This window comes from Lepidochelys kempii, chromosome 22 (genome assembly GCF_965140285.1).
Source record: "Lepidochelys kempii isolate rLepKem1 chromosome 22, rLepKem1.hap1, whole genome shotgun sequence".
Lineage (NCBI taxonomy): Eukaryota > Metazoa > Chordata > Testudines > Cheloniidae > Lepidochelys > Lepidochelys kempii.
The window spans coordinates 14,652,175-14,674,200 of record NC_136401.1 but is presented as its reverse complement, the minus strand read 5'-3'; the positions used below and the strand labels follow the sequence as shown (position 1 = coordinate 14,674,200).

Here is a 22,026-nt window from a genome sequence, read left to right as displayed (position 1 = left end):
AAGTCAGGAGCAACTCAGCTCAAACCTGGTGTGAGAACAACTTCAGGCCTGGTGGTCTCCTATTCATTTGAAGAAAATGGCAACCGGAGGACCCGCAACAAGAAAAATTGTCACGTTGATCCTAACATCTGAGGTCTATTTCACCCCAGGTCACTGAATGATACCTCGCTCCTATATAGCGCTTTGCATGACAAGATCTCAAAGTGTTCTAGCAGGGAGCTCAGTCACATTGTCCCCGTTTGACAGAGGTAGGTTGGACAGGAGAATGACACCGATCCGGTGGCGGGAGCAGGGGACAAGGGCAGAGAGGCTGGAGCAGGGCTTGAAGGGATTTACATTTTAAATGGGCTTCTCCCCTTTTTTCTCTCCTTCCTTTCTTATTCCTTCTTCTCTCCCCTCCTCCCCCATCAACTCCTCTTTTCCCCTTCCCTCTTTCCTCCTCCCTGGCCCCCATCTCCCTCTGCCCTGCAGCCACCACCCCATCCTCAGCACTGGGCCAGGGGAGAGCTCACCCAGGCTGGAAGGTACCACACAGACTGGCGGGGGACGTTGGAGGAGGGACTGTCCCATTCAGCCGGTTGGTAGGTGCAATTGGAGGCGGGGTTTTGCGTCTGTGTACCGCCGCCATGGTGACACGACGCGAGCCGCGCAGCCGGGGTTGCGGAGAGCAGGTTCGGGAATAGCTCGTGGCGCACCGTCGCTGGTGGGGAGGCTGCTCTGCAGGGTCAGTGAGGGGGGGTTGAAAGGACTGGGGGAGGGGTAGAAGGGATGGGGGCGGGCTGAGGGGCAGAGAGGACTGGGGCAGGGGTAGAAGGGAGGATTTGCGGGGTGGGGAGGAGACGTTTTGGGGGAGGGATAGAAGGGAGGGGCAGTGAAGATTTGGGAGGGTGGAGTGAGAGGACTGGGAGGGGGAGAGGGGCAGGGGTGGGATGAGAGGGGCAGAGAGGATTTGGGGGGTGGGGAGAGGATTTGGGGGGTGGGAGGAGAGCACTGGGGGAGGAGTAGAAGGGAGGGGCAGAGAGGATTGGGGGGGTGGGAGGAGAGCACTGGGGGAGGAGTAGAAGGGAGGGGCAGAGAGGATTGGGGGGGTGGGGGAGAGCAGACTGGGGCAGGGGTAAAATGGAGGGGCAGAGAGGATTTGGGGAGTGACTGAGAAGACTGGGGGAGGGGTAAAAGGGAGAGGGCCGAGAGGATTTGGAGGGTGGGGGAAGAGGTCTGGGAGAGGATGGGCACGGGATGAGAGGACTGGGGGGATAATGAGCAGATTATGGGAGGAGGGAGTAGCAGGGTAGCACATATCTACTGTTCAGTTTCTTGTTCTTTTCAGATTTGCTCCTCACAGTGTGTATTAACCAGTAATGAAAGGGTGGCGAGTGCTGTTTTACAATGCAACACCACTGTCCCGGAGCGGGATTTAGGAAGGATTACAGACCCTCCTTAGAGGAGTTGCAAAACACCATCCAAAGGGCTGCAACTGTTCGTACACTTCCCACCATCACCACAACCATTGCACTCCCTTTCCCAACATGCCAGGAGTTTACATAACCTCTGTCCAGGTGTCTCCATGCAAAATGTCCCTGCACTCTACCCCAAGTGACAAGATTCCTGTAAGGATGGGTGTTTCCTTAATTGTAACGGATATTTAGCTTGAGGCCCAAATAATAACACAACTCCTTGACCTTAAAATCTAAAATGCAGGTAGAAATTATGGCTGTTTAAAGAAGGATTTTTTTTTAAATTATCGTCTCTGCACTGAAAACTTACAAAGAACAGAGTCAGAAACCCAGTTTGATAGATGATATTTGTTTTCTTCTTCCTCAATTTTTACCTGAATTTTTGTCACTGTACTTGACACCTCCTAAACAGAGTGCATTAGAAAAATTTGAGCTGGGATTTTCAACAGAGCCTGAGGTGTTAGGCAAATCCCATTAAACTGGTCATCTAAACTTCCTTAAAATACTTTAAAAAAATCAAACTAGATTAATATAGATATATGACTCGCCTCCAGCTCATGCCTAGCTGCTGGGAAGGAAGCAAAGTGCTTTTATGGTAGTGTTACCAAACCCTGCTCAGAGCTTTCACTTTTTGTTTCAGCCTCTGGCTGTTTGCATCTGACACCTGAACTACACAAGGTTTCACTGGTGTAATTTAACCTTGTTTTAAATCAGTTTAGCTAAAGTGGTGCAAATACCTGTGAGGCCATTCTTATTTCAGAGCAGTTTATTATTCTTTATTATTCTTATTAAGAGCAGTTTATTTTATTTTATCTTCAACCGGTTCTCAACTGACATAATATAAACTAAAAAAAACCCCACTCTTAAACCAAAATAACCATGTCCACATAGGGTTTGCACCTATTTAACTAAAATCATTTTAATTCACTTCTTAAGTTAAATCAGTGTCTTTTTTTCTTTCTTTTTTTTGTGTCACCACCTCCTCTATGAATAGCTCTAGTGTCTCCTTTTGCTGATACTAGTAGATTTTCTATACAGTGGTAGTAGATTGAAATTGACCTGATTTTTGAAAGTTTCACTGTTGCCCACAATGTTCTGAACAGAAGCAACATATCTGACCAGATTTGTAAATTTTACTTTGCTGCTACTTTGAGAAAATAGGTACAGCAAGAGAAACAATGGAAATGGCTGTCTGAAATCTATGGTCCAAAAGTGCTAATTATTAAAGTGCTGTCTCTTTGAATATGCAATATACTTTACAAAGGTAGATCACTGTCATCCTCATTTCACAGATGAGGTAACTAAGGCACAGATAGGTGAAATAATTTGCCCAGTGACACACCGATTCAGTGGCAGAGCTAGCAGCAGAATCCAGGTCTCCCAATACTTGCCCTATCCACTGGACCACCCTTGCTTTCATTAGTTTGCATTTGTAAGGTTGTCTTCACAACCGTTAAGAGCTAGAAACTTTAAAAATGAATGCTTAATTTCTGTAGAAATTGATGGGTTAAATCCTGCAGCTCATCAAAGAAAGTTTCTTACTCATCACTGAGTGGGTGAATGGATATTTCAAGCCCCACTTTATGTTAAAACTGAAGCATAGCTATCAGTTTAAAAATCTATACAGACTAGTTGATTCATTACTTCTTAGCCCACAATGTACGCATAATCTCCCAACATAGATCTGCTGTTACATATAGTATGATCCATGCCAGAGAAAGGACAGTCATAGATATCCATCAGTGTGTTAATAAAAGGCATGATGAAGAGCAACAATTTTATGCCATAAGAAGTGTTGCCTCTGGAAAACTAAAAATTGATGCAGTGACATACATGACACATGGCTTCCTATACCCATACATTAAAATTAAACTTATATAAATAATCATTTTTAACACAAACAGACTTTCTTCCTGCTGCGTCAAGCACTCCCCTGCTGCTGTAACCTATTACGAAAGAAAATGGCACTAAAATGTCAACAAAAGTTTCCTATTTTCAGATGCTGACACTCTTGTGTTTTAACTCAGCCATTTGATTCCTTATGTATATAAAGTGATTGCACATGGATTGTCTGTTAACATAAATATGAAAAAAAACTTGTCAATATATTTTTGTAAGTAAATATTCTTTGTCCTGGGTTTATATCTAGAGGGATATAGCTATAGCTATTCAACAGGGTGTAAATAAGATCACTGATGTCCAACATATGATAGAACACCATCCCTTGGAATCTTGCAACTAAAATCTGTTGCCTTATCTTTATTTCTCTGATAATATGTATAAACAGATTTATTGTTGTAGGGTTAAGTAAATTGTCACTGCCATTTTTTATAATGATTAAAGGCCCTATTTTGCCACGCTTACTCATGCTGAGTAGTAATTTACTACACAGTTAGGCCCTAATCTTGTGAACACTTGACTCATGCTTAACTTTACTACCGGGGTAGTCCCGGGATTTTAAATGGGACAATTAGTAATAGTAAAGTTAACCACATGTGGTTAAGTGTTGGCATTATTAGGGCCTTAGTGTCATTGATTTCTTATTGTACAAAATACTACTGAGTGTGAGTGGCAGACACGCTCCCTGAAGTATTTATAAATAAAGGAGTGCATCAGCTTTGCCGGATCAAATTCTGAGTCTGTCCACAATGCTACTGACTGTGTAAATAATTTGATAGGACTTATCTAAATATTTAACAAACATAACTGTTATTGACTATTTCAGTGAACAAATTGTTTGTTTACATTTAGTCTCATATTTCCTAAATACAGGTCTGATCTACACTGCAGCAGAAAATACGGAATGAATTCTTCATATCTGAATCATATTTTTCCACTCTTTCCTTTCTACATGTTTGTAACATGAATAATAGCTTATCTCAAAGAGTATTAATCCAGCCACATGATCATCATACTAATTTAAAAGGACCATCTTTAAGTGAAGGCAACTGGCATCCAAGTCTGCATGACTCTCAGGAGTCTGATTCTGAAAGCCTTACTCAAGAGATACAATATCAGTTAGAACTTCAGAAATGGATTTGTGAAAATGAAGTACTGGTAGGCCAGTCTTCTGATGAGCTGGAGAATGACAGCTTAGATGAAGATAGTCTGGAGGAGAAAAGTCTGAATGAATCAGAAGGAGCAAATTATGACAAAGTACAGTTTTCAAATGGAAAAGATTATGGAAAACAGAACCATAATAATGAAAGGTAAGGAATATATTTTTAGCTATGATAGCTGACTGTTCTTGTCCTAAGTCCTTTCTAAGCCATTTGGGTAATGCATTAAAGTGGGCATAAATGTAACTTACACCTAATAGAAATAGTTCATTGGCACAAAGACTATATTTAGACCAGGCCTTAATGCGAATGTGAATTCAGGGCGATGTGTTTTGAAATGTACTGTGCTGTACAACTTTGTTGCTTTAGAAAAGAAGGGAGAGCAGCCATTCTTTGTTCACTGAGGGCTAGGTTGTAGCTTGCGCTGACTACACTCCCATTCAGGAAAGTAAGGGCAAGTCAGAACCTGCCTTACACCCATATATAAGCTACCTAGACATTGGTTCTGGGAGTGCAAAAGTAGGAGGGTGCTTCATACTCACTCACTTGCCCTCAAAGTAGGTGGGCAGGGAGGTGTGGGGAAATGAGCAGAGCCTTGTCTCTGTTCACCCACAGTGCCAGCCAGTACAGCTGAGTGATACAATTTTCTGCTGGTATAGGCCCAGTAAAAATAGACATCCATTCTTCTCTATGAGCTTTATCCAAAGCCCACTTAAGTCAGTGGAAGGAGTCCCACTAACTTGAATGGCCTTTGGATCAAGCCTTAAAGCACTTATGATAACGCACTGGATACTTGTTCAAAACTGATAGTTGGTGACTGTTGTTCTTTTCTATGCACTTGATAGGATGGGGCATCTTTCTAAATAATTTAAGAAATACATGTTTCACTGTTACATTCAGATAGTGATTTTTAATCACTTTGGTTTGCTGCACTTATATTAGAAAACTTATGTTTAAAACAATATTGAAAAAATTGGAGGGCTGAATAGATGCATTTTTATCCAGTAACTGTATAAATGCAAAATTAAAAATTCCAGCAGACTGTCTGTCATCCTCACACATTCTTACAAAAGCATTAACTTTATACATAAAATAAAATTGAATATGCTGTCATATGCATCAAAGGTTTAATGCTGTATAAATTGGGAATAATTGTTGTGTTTAAGAGAATTAAATTAAACCTGAAGCAATAATAATGTGCCATTTCAATTTAACTGTCTACTTAAAATAAAGTGGCAAACAAATGAAGGCTAAATGATTAATAGCGTGCTTTTATTCACCTCCTCAACACGCAAAATGGCCAGTTACTGAACATTTTATTGCCAGTGCAAAGGATGTTAATTGTGCTAGAAACATGCTCTAATTTTAGTAATTTTTTGACTGAATACTATGCTGAATATGAGGCTCTTCGTTAAATGGAAATTTTATTTTATTTTGTTTGAAGTTGTCACAGTAAGTACTCAAATACAGTCCATTAACTGGAGCAAATATGATAGTATATGCATTTGAAACCTCCTCTCTACATCCATTACTAACCTAGGAATTTGAAGAGGAAACCCTGCATCTGTTGTCTGCTCATCAACAGAAGTGCTGAATACAGAGTCCATCTAACCTTTATATCAAATCAGGGGGAGGAATAAGAGGTGTGTGTTTTGTCTACAGATGATTAGAGATGAAGGAGCTCTTCATACTCATTTTGTTCCAGTGTGGTGACCTGGACAACATAATACAATCAAGCCGCTGTGCACACATTTCAACACAATAGGCGTCTTTGGAATCGTATTTTGTTATTTGAGTGATTGTTTTTAGTAGAATATTACATATTTCTGTGCTTATGTTGTTTCAAAATAGGCATTTATTCTGGCATATGATTTACATTTATGAATAATGATGATGTTTTAAGACTGCTGTTACTTCATTGGTATAAATTATCAGGAATTGAAACACTTATCTCAAGTACAAAGTATATCAGGTCACCGACACTTCTCTGAAACAAAAAACATCAATATAGAACTAGATTCTATTTGTTATTTAGATCACACTTTATATTAAAGTACATTTGTAACTAGTTTAGAAAGTGTTAATAAATGTTGAGTAGATGCTTTAAAAGTTAATTGTTACAGATTTTATAGAGTTCAGCAGGCCAATAGGTTGATTGTAACCATGGCTTGAAAGCCAGTAAGAGTTGGGTGCCTGACTTCTTAAGACACTGTTGAAAAACCCACTTTGTGGACAACTGTTCCTAAAATGTGGTTCATATATGCCAGTTAAGATACTGCTGATCAACCCTTTACTCCTCTCTCTCTCTTTAAATTTCTTTTCTGGTCTGGGGCTTTTTCACATGGATGCATGACATAGTTGTGTTCCTCTTTCATCTCAGCTACAATCTGTATTCTACACAGAAGACTTTTGGGAAAGCTCTATTAAAATAGCGAAGGACATATCTTGGCATTGCATGGCAATGAATGGAGATAATACCATAAAAATCTATTGGCTGTTCCCTCTTAGGTAACCAGTACTCATGAGGGACCAATGTTAATTGGAATATCACTTTTCCTCAGAGAGCAGAGTCTCTGGGGAGTGACTGGAATTTTGTGTGGAAGATAAACCGTAATGATGGCCTTTTATAATTTATTCCCTCTTAAATGAAATTTTACCGGACAGTTGAAAAAGGTAGTTGTTGCATTTTTATAATTGCGTTTTCTGGGTGTTCCTCCCCCTCCCCTCTCCCCCCTGTAAGTGCCATGATGAATTTATATTAGGAAAATGTTGTATTCCTTGGTCAGATTTGATAGTTTTAAGCCTAATTAGCACTTAATGCCAATTAAAATTAAAGATTAAGAAGGTGCTCTTCGTGGATCTTTTGCTCATGTTCAGTGTAACTATTGGAGCCCTAATCCTAAAAATGGTCTCATACATGAGAAACTTTACACACAAATGGTCTCATTAAACTCAGTAGAACTTCTCACATGTGTCAGGGTATACACAAGTGTGGGCAAAGGCCGGAATATTAAATTGGTTAGATATAACTTATTCAAAGTGTTGAATGGTGTTTCTCTTTTTAAAATGTTAATATTTCTTTGCTGGTTTTCATAGCAAGCAGCAACCTACAGACAGATACTGTAACCTAAGATACAATCCCAACTGGAAGAGCAATAAAGAGGAACCAAAATTTTCTGAAGTGAATAGAAGACACCGCGTTGCTGAGAAAATCCCACAGGGTTCCTCTCAGGACTCATTTTACTTCCCTTCCAAGCACATCTTAGAGGAAAATAACCAGCTGGTAGAAAGACTGAATGTATCTTCTGCATTTGATACAGAATTGTTAAGCCTTGATGATCAACCTGTTGGGATAAGCAGTGCACCTTTTAGATTGCATACAAAAGGAGACCTATCAGCAGATGATTGTCAATACAAACACAGTTCCAGTACATACAGTGATGTTTTTTCTCCTCGATCTGTAGAAGTTCAGCAACAGAGAGCAAAAAAAGACTTTGTGGAAAAAAATAAACTTACTTTGGGATTAGCTACACAGAAACAGGATTCTTATCTTCATTGGCACAGTAGAAAGCGAGAGGAAGTTCATCAAGGGCAGGTGGGTAATGCACTGTATTTAGAACATCTCCTGACAGGTTATGAACTAAATGGATGGGCCACTGATTAAAGGGGCACACCTACTAAATCTCTTGGTTTTGCAGAGTGATTCCTGGATTTTCTGTCAATCACATGATACTCCATAGCACAACTGATGGAAGAAACCATTTGGGCTGTGTATCTTCCTTGCCCTTGATAGGATGATAGTGTTCTGTGGTGTTCATATTCCCAGCTGTAGCTTTTCAATGGCCCCCAGTTGTGCTATGACTTCTAGAAAGCTGGCTATGTCACCTGCTGTTGGTGCAGAAGCCACGCCTCACTCTTAGTATTCAGTTGAACAGTAGGTAGGAAAGAGGTTGCTCATGCCATTTTCTCCAAGCTCATCTATGCAGCAGAGGGCAGGACTTGAATTTTAGAGACATCCCAATGGAGGACTCAAATCCATGCCCTGATTTGGACAAAAAAATGTTTTGTGCCAATGCTAATTGATTACATTAGGTACATTAGCTAAAAGCCTGTTCTTTGATGGTTACCAGACTCAGGATTATATGTCTTGGGAGCAAGGTCCCAGTAGCAAGGGCTGTCAGCTGAGAATGCCCTTCGGTCAGTCTTGAAAAGCAAGTTCCGGGGACCAGTGACCGCATTGCCCTGGAGAATCTCAACTGTTCTGACAGAACAGAAGGGGAGAGGTGGTCTCTTGGGTAATGAGCCCAGAACTATTTGTAAGCTTCATGCAAAATGTTGAAATTTATTTTTTATAACTCTTGATTTTGCTTGGTAATAAAGTGATAAAGTTATCCATCTTACTTGATTCGATTCTTCATCACATCTTATTAATTGATACATTTTGTTCTGCACTGGAGATGTTTGGCTTAGCTTACCTGATTTTGTCCATTGCGTGCTCTTCTAATAATGTATGCACTTGTCTCCTTATGGGTGGACAACAGCAGTGTTGCAGCATGAAAGAAAAATGACTCCTAATGGTAGAACGCTGATAATACAATAGTTTTGAGAGAATCAAAAAAACTGATCCCATTAACAGTATAAAAAGTTTGCATTTGCAACTTTCCAATTGCTCTGATCACAATAAAAATACAATTTATATCCTTTTCTCTGATTTTTCAAGCTGCATACAATATAGATACGGTGCAGTCTGGGTGGATGCATTCACACATTTACTCAGTGACATTTAGGCCCACATTTTTCCAAGAGTATCTGCTAACTGTGGAGGGGCCAGATTTTGTGAGTCTAAACAGGTTTCAGAGTAACAGCCGTGTTAGTCTGTATTCGCAAAAAGAAAAGGAGGACTTGTGGCACCTTAGAGACTAACCAATTTATTTGAGCATAAGCTTTCGTGAGCTACATGCTTACGAATAGCTTATGCTCAAATAAATTGGTTAGTCTCTAAGGTGCCACAAGTACTCCTTTTCTTTTTGTGTCCAAACAGACAACTCAAGCTTGATTTTCAGGTTTCCTGAGCATTTACAATTCTATTTTAAATCATTGGAAGCTGCTGGTACTCCAATCCCTTAGAAATGAAGGGCCTAGTTTTCTCAAGTTCTGTTCTCAAAATTGAAACAGCCAACATTAGGGGATACTTTTGAAAATGTTGGTTAAACGTACTGGACTACAATGCAATACAGCACTATCCATATGTTACATAATGTGACGATTAGCAAGATAAGGTGGGTGAGGGAATATCTTTTATTGGACCAACTTCTGTTGGTGAGAGAGACAAGCTTGAAAGCCACACAAAGCTAGTAAAAGATATTACCTCACCCACCTTGTCTCTCTAATGTCCTGGGTCAGACACGGCTACAACTACACTGCATAGATTAATGCGAAAATGGAAGTTACAACATAAAAAGTTACACTGTTGAGTTATACCACAGATTTCTCTGACAAAGCTGGCTAGTGAGACCTTCCATAGTAAATTATGTACTGTTCTAAGAGGCTAATGAACAGCTGATGAAAACACTAGAGGGCACCTGCTGAATGTATTACAACAGTGGAATAGTGGACAAGCTCTTTGCTAGAAGAGATATTAAGAGCACTTGTTTTTCCATCTATAATTCAGTTGATGGCAAAAATTATTAATTTAGATTAAGGCTAATTAAAGGTTATGTTGATCTTTTATCTCCCATTTTGGGATTCTGAAAATATATTTGTAGGCTATGCCTAGCATTACATATTAGTAGTAAGTAGTAGTGTTGTTATCGTGGTTGCACCTGGAGGTCCTAATCAGGGATTGGGATTTAATTATACTAGTGGCTGAACATTGGTGCAGGGACTATGTCTTGTTATGTCAAAGAGTTTACAATCTAAAGCCCTGATCCTGCAATAACGTGTGTGTGTGCCCACATGTGTACAGAGCCATGTGCCTATGCAGACTCCCTTTGACTTTAGTCGCGCTCCATGCATGAGCAATACAGTGCAGAATTGGAGCCCCTAAATAACAGATTAGGGATAACAAGGTAGGCACAAAGTAAATGTGCCCACCATGATTAGGCTAATGAGCAGTCATCATTCTTTTATTTATTGTCATGTTAGGCGTTTTCTTTAGGACATACATGGACTAGAAAGATAGAGGTAGTTAAAAATATCCACTTTTGGGACAAGACATTGTGGGCCAGGCTCTGTCCACAGTTAAAATTGTGATTCCGTGGAATTACTCTGGATTTACATGGTTGTGACAAAGCAGAAACTGGCATTTTGTGTGCCTTACAATATCACTGAGTACCCTAAAATGCAGGAAAAAACAAGAGAGAGAAAAAGTCTGTTCTGCAAAACACATCCACCTGAAAAACAAAAGGTCCAAAAATGTCAAAATAATGAATCCCAGATGGATTGAGTTTGTGAGGCCATGTCAGTTTAAGGAATGTTGTTGTTTTTATAACAGCAATGTCCAAAATGTGCCTGGGGCTTTCCAAACAGCCCTTGCCCTGGTGAGTGTGCAACCTAAACACTGCTTGTGTGGTTATTATGGGGATGTGAGATGAAGAGAGTGGAGTATCAGGAGCGGAAAAGATAGACCCCTTCAGGTTGATCAGTAGATTGAAAAGTACTGGATGAGAATGTATTGATGTATCTGAGCTGAGGTAGTGATTCAAAAATTCTCTCTTTGAACTGAATGACTGGAGTTTGTGTCAAGTTTTGTTTTGTGTTTTAGTCTGGAGTTAAAAGTTTAGATAATCAGATATCTACTCAGGTACATTTGTGGTTTTAAGGTCAAAGAGATGATGCAGAGATACTGATTTTCATTATCTTAGATTTCAGAATAGGTGGAAGGAGAATTAGCCATTATGAATTACAATGATTTCTAGCCAAGCTGGGAGGGCCATATAACTTTCCAGTGGATCGTCACTGGCTAAATAAATGAACAAGTCTAACATTCTCTAAAGGAGTAGCATCCAGCCATCCTTGCTGTACCTCAGAGCCTTTGAAGGGTTGAAAACAATGGGAAGGAAACCCCTGGAAAAAAAAGGGAAAAACCACTGGTTAGATTGTTCGTGTGAGTTAAGGTCTATTTTTATAACAGAAGGAACAAAAACCTTGATTCGGTCTTCACTTATGCCTGTTTTACGACAGCGTAACTACGTTGACTACAGTGGAGTTACTCTTTATTTACTGTGGTGTACATTGGGCCCAAAGCCACAGATGATAAGGCCCTTAATATAAGTATCAATATTGTCAGCAGGCTAGGAATCAGAGGTGCCTCTCTGAAACACCTACAAGATCTCTATCAAGCATTCTAAAAACTACAATACCCACCTGCTGTAGTGAAGAAACAGATTGACAGAGCCAGAAGAGTACCCAGAAGTCACCTACTACAGGACAGGCCCAACAAAGTAAGTAACAGAACGCCACTAGCCATCACCTTCAGCCCCCAACTAAAACCTCTCCAGCACATCATCAAGAATCTACAACCTATCCTGAAGGACGATCCCTCACTCTCATAGACCTTGGGAGGTAGGCCAGTCCTCCCTTACAGACAGACCCACAACCTGAAGAAAATACTCCCCAGCAACCACACACCACACAACAAAAACACTAACCCAGGAACCTATCCTTGCAACAAAGCCCGTTGCCAACTCTGTCCACATATCTATTCAAGGGAAATCATCCTAGGACCTAATCACATCAGCCACACCATCAGCGGCTCATTCCCCTGCACATCTACCAATGTGATGTATGCCATCGTGTGTCAGCAATGCCCCTCTGCCATGTACATTGGCCAAACCAGACAGTCTGTACGCAAAAGAATAAATGGACACAAATCAGACGTCAAGAATTATAACATTCAAAAACCAGTCGGAGAACACTTCAACCTCTCTGGACACTCAATTTCAGACCTAAAAGTCGCAATTCTTCAACAACAAAACTTCAAAAATAGACTCCAGTGAGAAACTGCAGAACTGGAATTAATTTGCAAATGGGACACCATTAAATTAGGCTTAAATAAAGACTGGGAGTGGATGAGTCATTACACAAACTAAAAACTATTTCCTCATGCTAATTTTTCCCCTATTGTTACTCACACCTTCTTGTCAACTGTTTGAAATGGGCCATCCTGATTATCACTACAAATTTTTTTTCCTCCTGCTGATAATAGCCCACCTTAATTGCAAAAAGAAAAGGAATACTTGTGGCACCTTAGAGACTAACCAATTTATTAGAGCATAAGCTTTCGTGAGCTACAGCTCACTTCATCAGATGCATATCGTGGAAACTGCAGCAGACTTTATATATACACAGAGAATATGAAACAATACCTCCTCCCACCCCACTGTCCTGCTGGTAATAGCTTATCTAAAGTGATCATCAGGTGGGCCATTTCCAGCACAAATCCAGGTTTTCTCACCCTCCACCCCCCCACACAAATTCACTCTCCTGCTGGTGATAGCCCATCCAAAGTGACAACTCTTTACACAATGTGCATGACAATCAAGTTGGGGTATTTCCTGCACAAATCCAGGTTCTCTCACATCCCCCCCACCCCCATACACACACAAACTCACTCTCCTGCTGGTAGTAGCTCATCCAAACTGACCACTCTTCAAGTTTAAATCCAAGTTAAACCAGAACATCTGGGGGGGGGGGGGTTGGAAAAAACAAGAGGAAACAGGCTACCTTGCATAATGACTTAGCCACTCCCAGTCTCTATTTAAGCCTAAATTAATAGTATCCAATTTGCAAATGAATTCCAATTCAGCAGTTTCTCGCTGGAGTCTGGATTTGAAGTTTTTTTGTTTTAAGATAGCGACCTTCATGTCTGTGATTGCGTGACCAGAGAGATTGAAGTGTTCTCCGACTGGTTTATGAATGTTATAATTCTTGACATCTGATTTGTGTCCATTTATTCTTTTATGTAGAGACTGTCCAGTTTGACCAATGTACATGGCAGAGGGGCATTGCTGGCACATGATGGCATATATCACATTGGTGGATGTGCAGGTGAACAAGCCTCTGATAGTGTGGCTGATGTTATTAGGCCCTGTGATGGTGTCCCCGAATAGATATGTGGGCACAATTGGCAACGGGCTTTGTTGCAAGGATAAGTTCCTGGGTTAGTGGTTCTGTTGTGTGGTATGTGGTTGTTGGTGAGTATTTGCTTCAGGTTGCGGGGCTGTCTGTAGGCAAGGACTGGCCTGTCTCCCAAGATTTGTGAGAGTGTTGGGTCATCCTTTAGGATAGGTTGTAGATCCTTAATAATGCGTTGGAGGGGTTTTAGTTGGGGGCTGAAGGTGACGGCTAGTGGCGTTCTGTTATTTTCTTTGTTAGGCCTGTCCTGTAGTAGGTAACTTCTGGGAACTCTTCTGGCTCTATCTGTTTCTTTACTTCTGCAGGTGGGTATTGTAGTTGTAAGAAAGCTTGACAGAGATCTTGTAGGTGTTTGTCTCTGTCTGAGGGGTTGGAGCAAATGCGGTTGTATCGCAGAGCTTGGCTGTAGACGATGGATCGTGTGGTGTGGTCAGGGTGAAAGCTGGAGGCATGCAGGTAGGAATAGCGGTCAGTAGGTTTCCGGTATAGGGTGGTGTTTATGTGACCATTGTTTATTAGCACTGTAGTGTCCAGGAAGTGGATCTCTTGTGTGGACTGGACCAGGCTGAGGTTGGTGGTGGGATGGAAATTGTTGAAATCATGGTGGAATTCCTCAAGGGCTTCTTTTCCATGGGTCCAGATGATGAAGATGTCATCAATATAGCGCAAGTAGAGTAGGGGCTTTAGGGGACGAGAGCTGAGGAAGCGTTGTTCTAAATCAGCCATAAAAATGTTGGCATACCACCTTAATTGATTACTCTCGTTAGAGTTGGTATGGCAACCCCCATTTTTTCATGTTCTCAGTATATATATAATCTTCCTACTGTATATTCCGCTGCATGCATCTGATGAGGGGGGTTTAGCCCACAAAAGCTTATGCCCAAATAAATTTGTTAGTCTCTAAGGTGCCACAAGTACTCCTAGTTCTTTTTGCTGATACAGACTAACACAGCTACCACTCTGAAACCTGATCTCTGAAACATAATTCATCTTAAAGTTCTTGAAACTGAATTGAACAGTCAAGGCAGGTAAGTTAATCAGTTAACTGAAGTGACTAAATGAGAATAGTTAAGAAATGGATAATAGACATTAGAGAATGATGAGAAGTATACAAAAAATAGCATCTCGGATATCTGTGTCAGCATCCAGAATACATGCTTTGGATGTTGTCTTTATAAACTGGATCATTTTCCACTTTTCAGCAAGTTAGAACTGTCATAATTGTTAGCAACACAGTTAACAGTGAGGTATAGTGGGTATAAAATGTTGCATTAAAATACAGAGTGCTTTTCATGTAATTTTACTAAATCATCTCTGTAAAAACTTACTATGGAGTAAGATATTTGAATGTTTGATACGGAAGGATCCTTTTTCCAAGTTACTGTAAGATTCACAGCCCATTAGATCTGTGGGCTATATATACACACCCAAACATACTACAAATGCGTGTGTATGGGCTGATATGTATGTTCCTTAATTCATATAGCATTTTATAAAGCATCAACTTTTTTGCAGCGCTGCCTGATTCTCTAAGAACCTGATGATGGGTTTCTTTGAGAGAGAGAAGTAGCTGCCCAATCTAGCTCAGCTGTACTCAATATGAGTTGCTTTCCTCCCTAGAAACCTCTTACTTCAAAGCGAGGAACATAATGTACAATTTTTTAATGGCTCTAGACCAAGGCACTCAGACTCTCTGTGCACTGCGCCTTACTTCAGTGTAAACACCTAATCAAGATTGCCTGCGCTTCAACAATAGCAGCCAAATGCAATTCGAGAACCACAAGCCTTTGAAGTCCTCACTGCAAAGGCCGGTTTTCTAGTCTGGGATAATGACATGCCATGATTGCTGTCTTTGTTGTATCTTTTCAGTAGAGAAGCAATTATGGGCCTCAATTTAACAGAATAGACATTACACAGCTTATGATGCTCAAAATGCAATTTCATTTGATCATTTTCTCAATTTGATTGGTATTAATAGAATAGTTCACAAAAAAATGCTGGCAGAGGTTGTGTCCGGTTCCTCTTTCAAAGAGATAATGTAGAAGTATGCTTTACCTGCCCAGTAAACTGTCAATGCAGTGAGTCAGTGGGTTCCACCAAAAACATCTTACCAATGAAACAGCTGTGTTCCTCTGTCTGCTGTGGAGAAGGAAACCTATGAAGAGTCTTCCTAATTTGTTAATTTCTTTCCTGTAAGGAGAGCTGGTAGATTCTTTCATTACCATTTGCAGCAATATGCCTCACCTGAAATATCAGCAATAAGAGCCAACCCCACTACTGTTAACTCATTCCTGTTCATACTAGCTGAGGCAGGTACCTGCATAGACCTGGTTACAGCATATTACCTGAGTCAGTGGTTCTCATACTGTGCTCTGTGGATCATTGGTGGGATACAAAGCACTTGCTGCTAGTCCAGAGAGAGGCTGGCCTGATGGCAATAAGTCAGTATGCAGTTCTTAAGAAACTGTAGCTTGACTCATGGAGCTTCCTCAGGTGCTAAGTGTCTGCTGTGCATTCTTCTGCAATCTGTGGGAACTGCATAGTCTTTCCGAAGCGCATGTGTGTGCGTGGTTTAGATTTAAGTCCAGAGCATTAAACTAGGCATTTCACTTGTACACAGCACCCTGATATAACAGTTGGGTATTTTACCTGAGAACACCACCCATATGAATGCTTCCTAATTTCAAGTGATTTGCCCTGTGTACTCAGTTTGTGGATATCTAGTACTCACTTCACTGTTGGGTCATTGGTCTTAGGCAGCTCCAGTGTAATCCAGATGGCCTACTCCAGGTGGACCCTGAACAAGCTTGGTGTAGTTGTCCCTTAAGTATGCTCTTTGGATTGCCATGCTGTTATAAGCGCCCCAGCCACTACTGCTATCTGTGCTCTTCTACCAGCTAGGATGCTGATTGGTTGTGTGGAAAAGAGACAGTCATTGATGATCTGAGCTCAAGTTTGCACAGTTAGTAGTTCCACCGGTCACAGACATCTTCTCCCCGTGGCCTTTCCCAAATTAGCCATACCCACTCGTCAGTGGTGCTTAGTTATCCTTACTGCAGGCAATGGCTTAGTAGAGCAGCCGGGTATGTTGTCACAACAATGGATGGACTGGCTAATTGTCCGCTTATTTGGGTACTGTACTGTACTGTCATATTTAGCTATGGATCATGGCAAAAGCATTGTGTAAAAGCAAACCAGGACAATATCTAGAAGTAAAGAGGCAGAAAGAAAGGTAATAGGAGACAGACAAGATCAGTTGTTTTAATATGGTATGTGTTTCGTTCTGTTGCCTGGATTGCTCCCAGCTCACACTCTGTGCATTTCCAATATGATACTGCAATGGCACCTTGCTAGCACCTCACGGTTACCCTGGTGTTGGCCATAGCATCTGTTTTCCTCTTATAGGAGACAGCAGTTAGAGCTGGTTGGAAAATTTTCATTGACTCCATTTTCCAGTCAGAAAAAGCTTAACTGTTGAAACGTCTCATTTCCTTTTTATGGCACCCTTAACAGCACCATGATGAGCATGCTTTGGCATGCTCTATGTAGTTTGCCTGCTATACAAGTTTTGTATCACATATTTGGCTGAGCCTGTTACTTGGCTTGTAGTTCTGCAGTGCTTAATGGGGGCTGCTACTTATCTCTCGCACTTAATACTTGCTTCAGCTGTCGATCTTTCTCTGATTCCTGCTATACTATGTGCAGACAGGCAGGCCTGTATAGCTTCTTATTCTCCACCTGTTGCCTGCTTTGACAATCTGGATGCATTCTTTGAAAATCTTGCCTCAGTTTTGGGTACTGAGCCCTTCTAAAAATTCTGGCCATAGCATTTTTGCTGGTTGATGTGGCCATATTGATAGTGGCCTTAAAATCTATAGTAGACTATGATCACCCCTGAATAACTCCTCAGGTCTGATTTCCCATGTGCACCTACTGTGCCCACTGTTATGGGGGATGTTTATGTTCTATGCTTTTGCTCATGAAGACGACGATTTGCATCTAAGTGGTTTGCTGCCTACTACCGGCTGATTACTGTTACTGCCTGGCTATAAGTGGTGGAAGTTTTATTTGTGCTCTGTGGCTACTCCCATTACTTTTCTACCCACATAGTTTTGATATATAGTGCTTTCTGTACTGGATGAGTAACTTCATTGGTCTAGGCTTTGCTATGGTGTATGTCCTCTCATGACTCTTCTAGTGCAGTGGTCATTGTCTGCATGGCAGTGGTGGATGTGTAGTCTGCTTACCTCTACCTTACGTATAGTGGGCAGCTTGGTCATCATTTAGCTTCTGCCATGAGTAGGAGTCCCTACGGTATGCAACTTTCATTCTCTCTGAAAGTGCTCAGAATGTCATCCACAACCTCTCTTATTAATGGACACGCTACCATGGTCTCTAATAATACTCAATTGTTTGTTTGTGCACTCCCTTTGCCTATGTTCCTATTTGGCCCCATCTTTGTCCTGCCATGAATAATGTAATGCTGCATTTTACTGCTTATCTGTACTAGCATACAGATTGTTGCTTGTTTTCCCCACCCAACCCCATCCATAGATCTTTTATGCTGTTCCTGGACCCACTGAACTACCGCAGTGTACCCACTGTGGCTCTTAATACAGGTTTTTCTTCTTTAGGTTTCAGATGTTAAAACTGCTGATGAGAGGCTTATTCAGAATGCCATTGACTTTCACAGCATGGATCCTGAAGACAAATGGCTCCAGAGGTCACACCAACTAAAGGTTCCTTTCTGATGGCATATGAATGTGGTTTTTGGAATCTATAATACAAACAATCATGTTCTTGATTTTTTTTCTCCTCTAAATTTAACTTGTGGCAGATTTGTTACATTTGTTTCTTAATATTTCTTACTATTTTGAAATTCTTTTAATGGTTTTCATCTGAGGCTCTCAAAGCATTGCTGTTAATCATTTACACTGCACATGAAGTGTGCTAAACTGCACATCAGTTATGCCTCAAACCTTTGTAAATGCATTAATCATTTTACTGATGGACAAACCCAAGTGTAGAGAGACATTAAGTTTTTCGCCCAAGGCCACATAACGTGTTAGGAATCCTGGCTCCCAGCGCTACGCTCTAACTAATAGACCATATTTTTGCAAGAGAAATAGATAGGTAGGTGGTTTTAATATTATAGCTTTCTAATACAATGTCAAAAGAAATTAGTAGTTACCAAAGTAAAATAGGCTATCGAGAATACACCGAAATATCTTTTTAGTCCACAAATCTTGTGCACTAAAATCCATCACATACATTAAGCATGGAGGAAATGGACTAGATGACCTCTTGAGGTCCTTTCCAGACCTACATTTCTATGATTAAGTAGCATATAGTATCTGCTTTCATAACTATCTATCCTACTCTGTAAATCCCATGACTACCTACTGACTGTCCAACTAGATAGGTAGCTGGGGGATTTATAGAGCTGGAAAGATAGTTATGAAAGCACAAAAACTATGCTGCTCGATCCATATGATGGATTAAATCCACATTATACCTCCAATTTTCAAGGAATCCTAGATTTAAAAGGTCAAGTCTCTTTAGGATTATATGGTGCTACTGGCCCATAAAACTAATACATGCAGTGCTCACTGTTTTTGGTGAGTTACCAGGGCTTCTTAATTTCATTGTTGCATTCTGTGTTCTTTGGGGTGGGAGGGTGCTGATCTCTATCAAGGCGATGTTTTAAGACAGAAAATGTTTACAGGTGGAGGGAGATGCACCTTAGGGTCTGTCAAGCTAGGTAGTTACCTAAAATTGATAAATCTAGTAGATGGCTGACTGCCTTTCACACTAATGCAGTGAAATAATTACCTCTTGGAATAAGGCCAGAGTAGACGAGGTTTCATCACTGACAAAGACATATGCACTTTAGAAGCACCTGAGAAAGTAGAATCCAGCTAGAACAGATGTGAAAACTATTTATGGTAGCATCAATAATTAATTTAGTTTGCTGCTCAGACTATAGTGGTGAAGGAAATTGGGAGACTGTAAGGATCAAGAGATTCATTTTGTTCCTTTGCTCTTAGAATAAAGAGCAATGCAGCTTTAATGCGGAAGATTGTAAGTGGAGTACAGTATTTGAAAGATATTTAATTAGGCATAAATAAGGAATGGAATAGTCAGTTTAGGGCAAGAATAAACAGATTATGCTCTGAATAAGACCAAAAATAGTCTCAAACAGATATAAGGCCAACAGCACTTGATTCTCTATATCAGCAGAAAATTGTTCTCCTAAAGAAAATAAACATGCAGTAAAAAGAAACAAGAGTTAAGCAGTCCTAAAACAGAGTAGAAGGGGAAAGAAATCTGTCCCTAGTTAAGGGTTGGCAGAGATCACTTCCCTGTTGGAATAAGAGGGAAACCAAGGACTCAAATCACAATTCACTCATTGGTCAGCTCCTGGGCCATCAAGGTTATGTCCTATTTCTTATCAGGGCAGACTGTATTGTTAGTTTAGAGTCTAAAAATAATAACCAGAGTATAAGGTAAGTGTTAATGTTCATTGATAATCTTAGCTGAGAATTCCCATTTGCGTTTGATTGAGTTCTGTAACAATCTTGTTTTTTCCCAGTTGGTAAAATTTTCCCCACTTGTAAAAACAATCTTAATTTTGTTAATGAAGGTCTCTATTTGGGAATTTAGAAGCAGTGTAGCAGTGACTTTCTCAAGAGGTGCTGGAGACAAAACAATAGGGACCAGCAACTGAAGGACCTTCTTATGCAGCAATTTCTGCCATGGAACTGACCGCTTGTTGTGTAGATGGGACAAAACCAAGTCTGCAGCAGTCTTATGGTACTGTGCTAAAGCCCTGTGGCCTAATTCTCCACTCACTGTGCCAGTTTTACGCCATGTTTCATAGGTTTTTAAGGCCAGAAGAGACCATTAGATTATCTAGACAGGCCACAGAATTCCACACATCCACCCCCATACTGAGTCCAACAGCCTGTTTTTCACCGATGCATGTTGTCCATAAAGAGATCCAGTCTCAAGTTGAAAAATTAAGAGATGGAGAATTCAGTACTTCCCTTGATAGTTTGTTCCAGTGGTTATTCATGTTCACTGTTAAATTGTGCTCTATTTCTCTCTTGAATTTTTTGGGCTTTAACTTCCAGTCATTGGTTTTCATTGTGCCGTTCTCCGCTAAATTGAACCTGGAATCAAATCTCTTACTGACCTTATAAAAACCAAGATGTTCCAGGAACATGTTCATGTTTTGTCAGATGCTGTGTGAAGTTCTGGCTTGAGGCAAGAGCAAGGCAATGCCATGGTAAAGGTGGAGGGGAGGGTCTGGAGTTTTCCATGATTTGAAATCTTCAAGTTGAGACTGGACATCTTTTTTGAAAGATCTGGTCCAGCTCAGCCAGTAGCCAGTGAGGTGGATGCAGGAGCTAGTGGGTGAGACTTCCCAGCCTGTGTGATGCAGGAGATCAACAGTCCCCTCTGGAGATATTTTTCCATAGGAAAGCTGGGCTTTTCTCCATTCATTGCATGTTCCAGGCTACAGCATTCCCCAGTGAGGCGCTTCTGTCACTTTGGAGAGAGGTTCCCAAGCATTTCCTTGGCAGCTGGCACATGTCACCAGATAGAGACCCTGCACCAGCTCCAGCTCTGCTCATTCCACTGTTTATATCTGCTTCTTGGTGTTGAAACCAGTCTAAGAGGAAGCATTAAGTGCTAGAATATTGGACTGTGTGCCAAGGTAATGCCACTTGAAGCTGACCGAGTTATGCTGGTGTAAAACTGATGTAACTGAGTGGAAGATCAGGCTCTCCTGGTCTTTACATGTCCATTTCCACCTGCTTTTACAGATCTTTCGTATGTTTAAGATAGTTATAACATGGGTATGTCCCATCTACACAGGTAAAATCAAACATTGTGACAAGATATCCTGATATTGCAGAAATTGCTCTGCAGATGGCTCATAGGATAGTGGCCAACTGGGTCTATGTGACTACGAAAGGAGAAGTGTAAACAAATCTACTTATTTTTCTTGCAAGCTTTTCTTCTCCTTCTTGTTTTTGTGTTTTCCTTCTCCTCAGACACTTCCCCTCACACACAGGGGGCTATGAATCACAGGCTAAGCCCAGAATATTTTGTCAACTCCTAAAGGATTTGGACACCTAGTTCCCATAAAATTAATGGGAATTTGGCATCCAAATTGCCTAGCCTCCTTTCAAAAAATCTGTGCCCTAGTTTCTATATTAAGTTTATTCTGAGGTAGCTCAAACAGATTGTTTGAATTTGCTGCTGTTCATTTGAGGCAAGAAGCTGTGCTCCTTAAGAGAGCAAACAGCAGTTTATGCTATTATTCATGGTAAAAGATGTTCTGTAGATTTCAAATTTCTTAGTGGAGGAAG

At 40.7% G+C, this 22,026-nt stretch overlaps 1 protein-coding gene across 4 annotated transcripts in view; it reads left to right on the top strand.

Annotated features, from left to right (window-relative positions):
- Positions 1–634: 634 nt before the first annotated feature.
- Positions 635–22,026, top strand: part of JHY (junctional cadherin complex regulator) — a 35,119-nt gene continuing 13,727 nt past the window's right edge. For all 4 annotated transcript variants that reach the window (XR_012155921.1, XR_012155920.1, XM_073320903.1 and 1 more), the window contains exons 1-4: positions 635–724; positions 4,227–4,663; positions 7,610–8,108; positions 18,283–18,387. Coding sequence is in view for 2 of the 4 variants with exons in the window: in XM_073320903.1 (XP_073177004.1) it covers positions 4,317–4,663; positions 7,610–8,108; positions 18,283–18,387 (951 nt within the window). In the remaining 2 variants the exon portion in view is untranslated. The remainder of the gene's footprint in view (positions 725–4,226; positions 4,664–7,609; positions 8,109–18,282; positions 18,388–22,026) is intronic.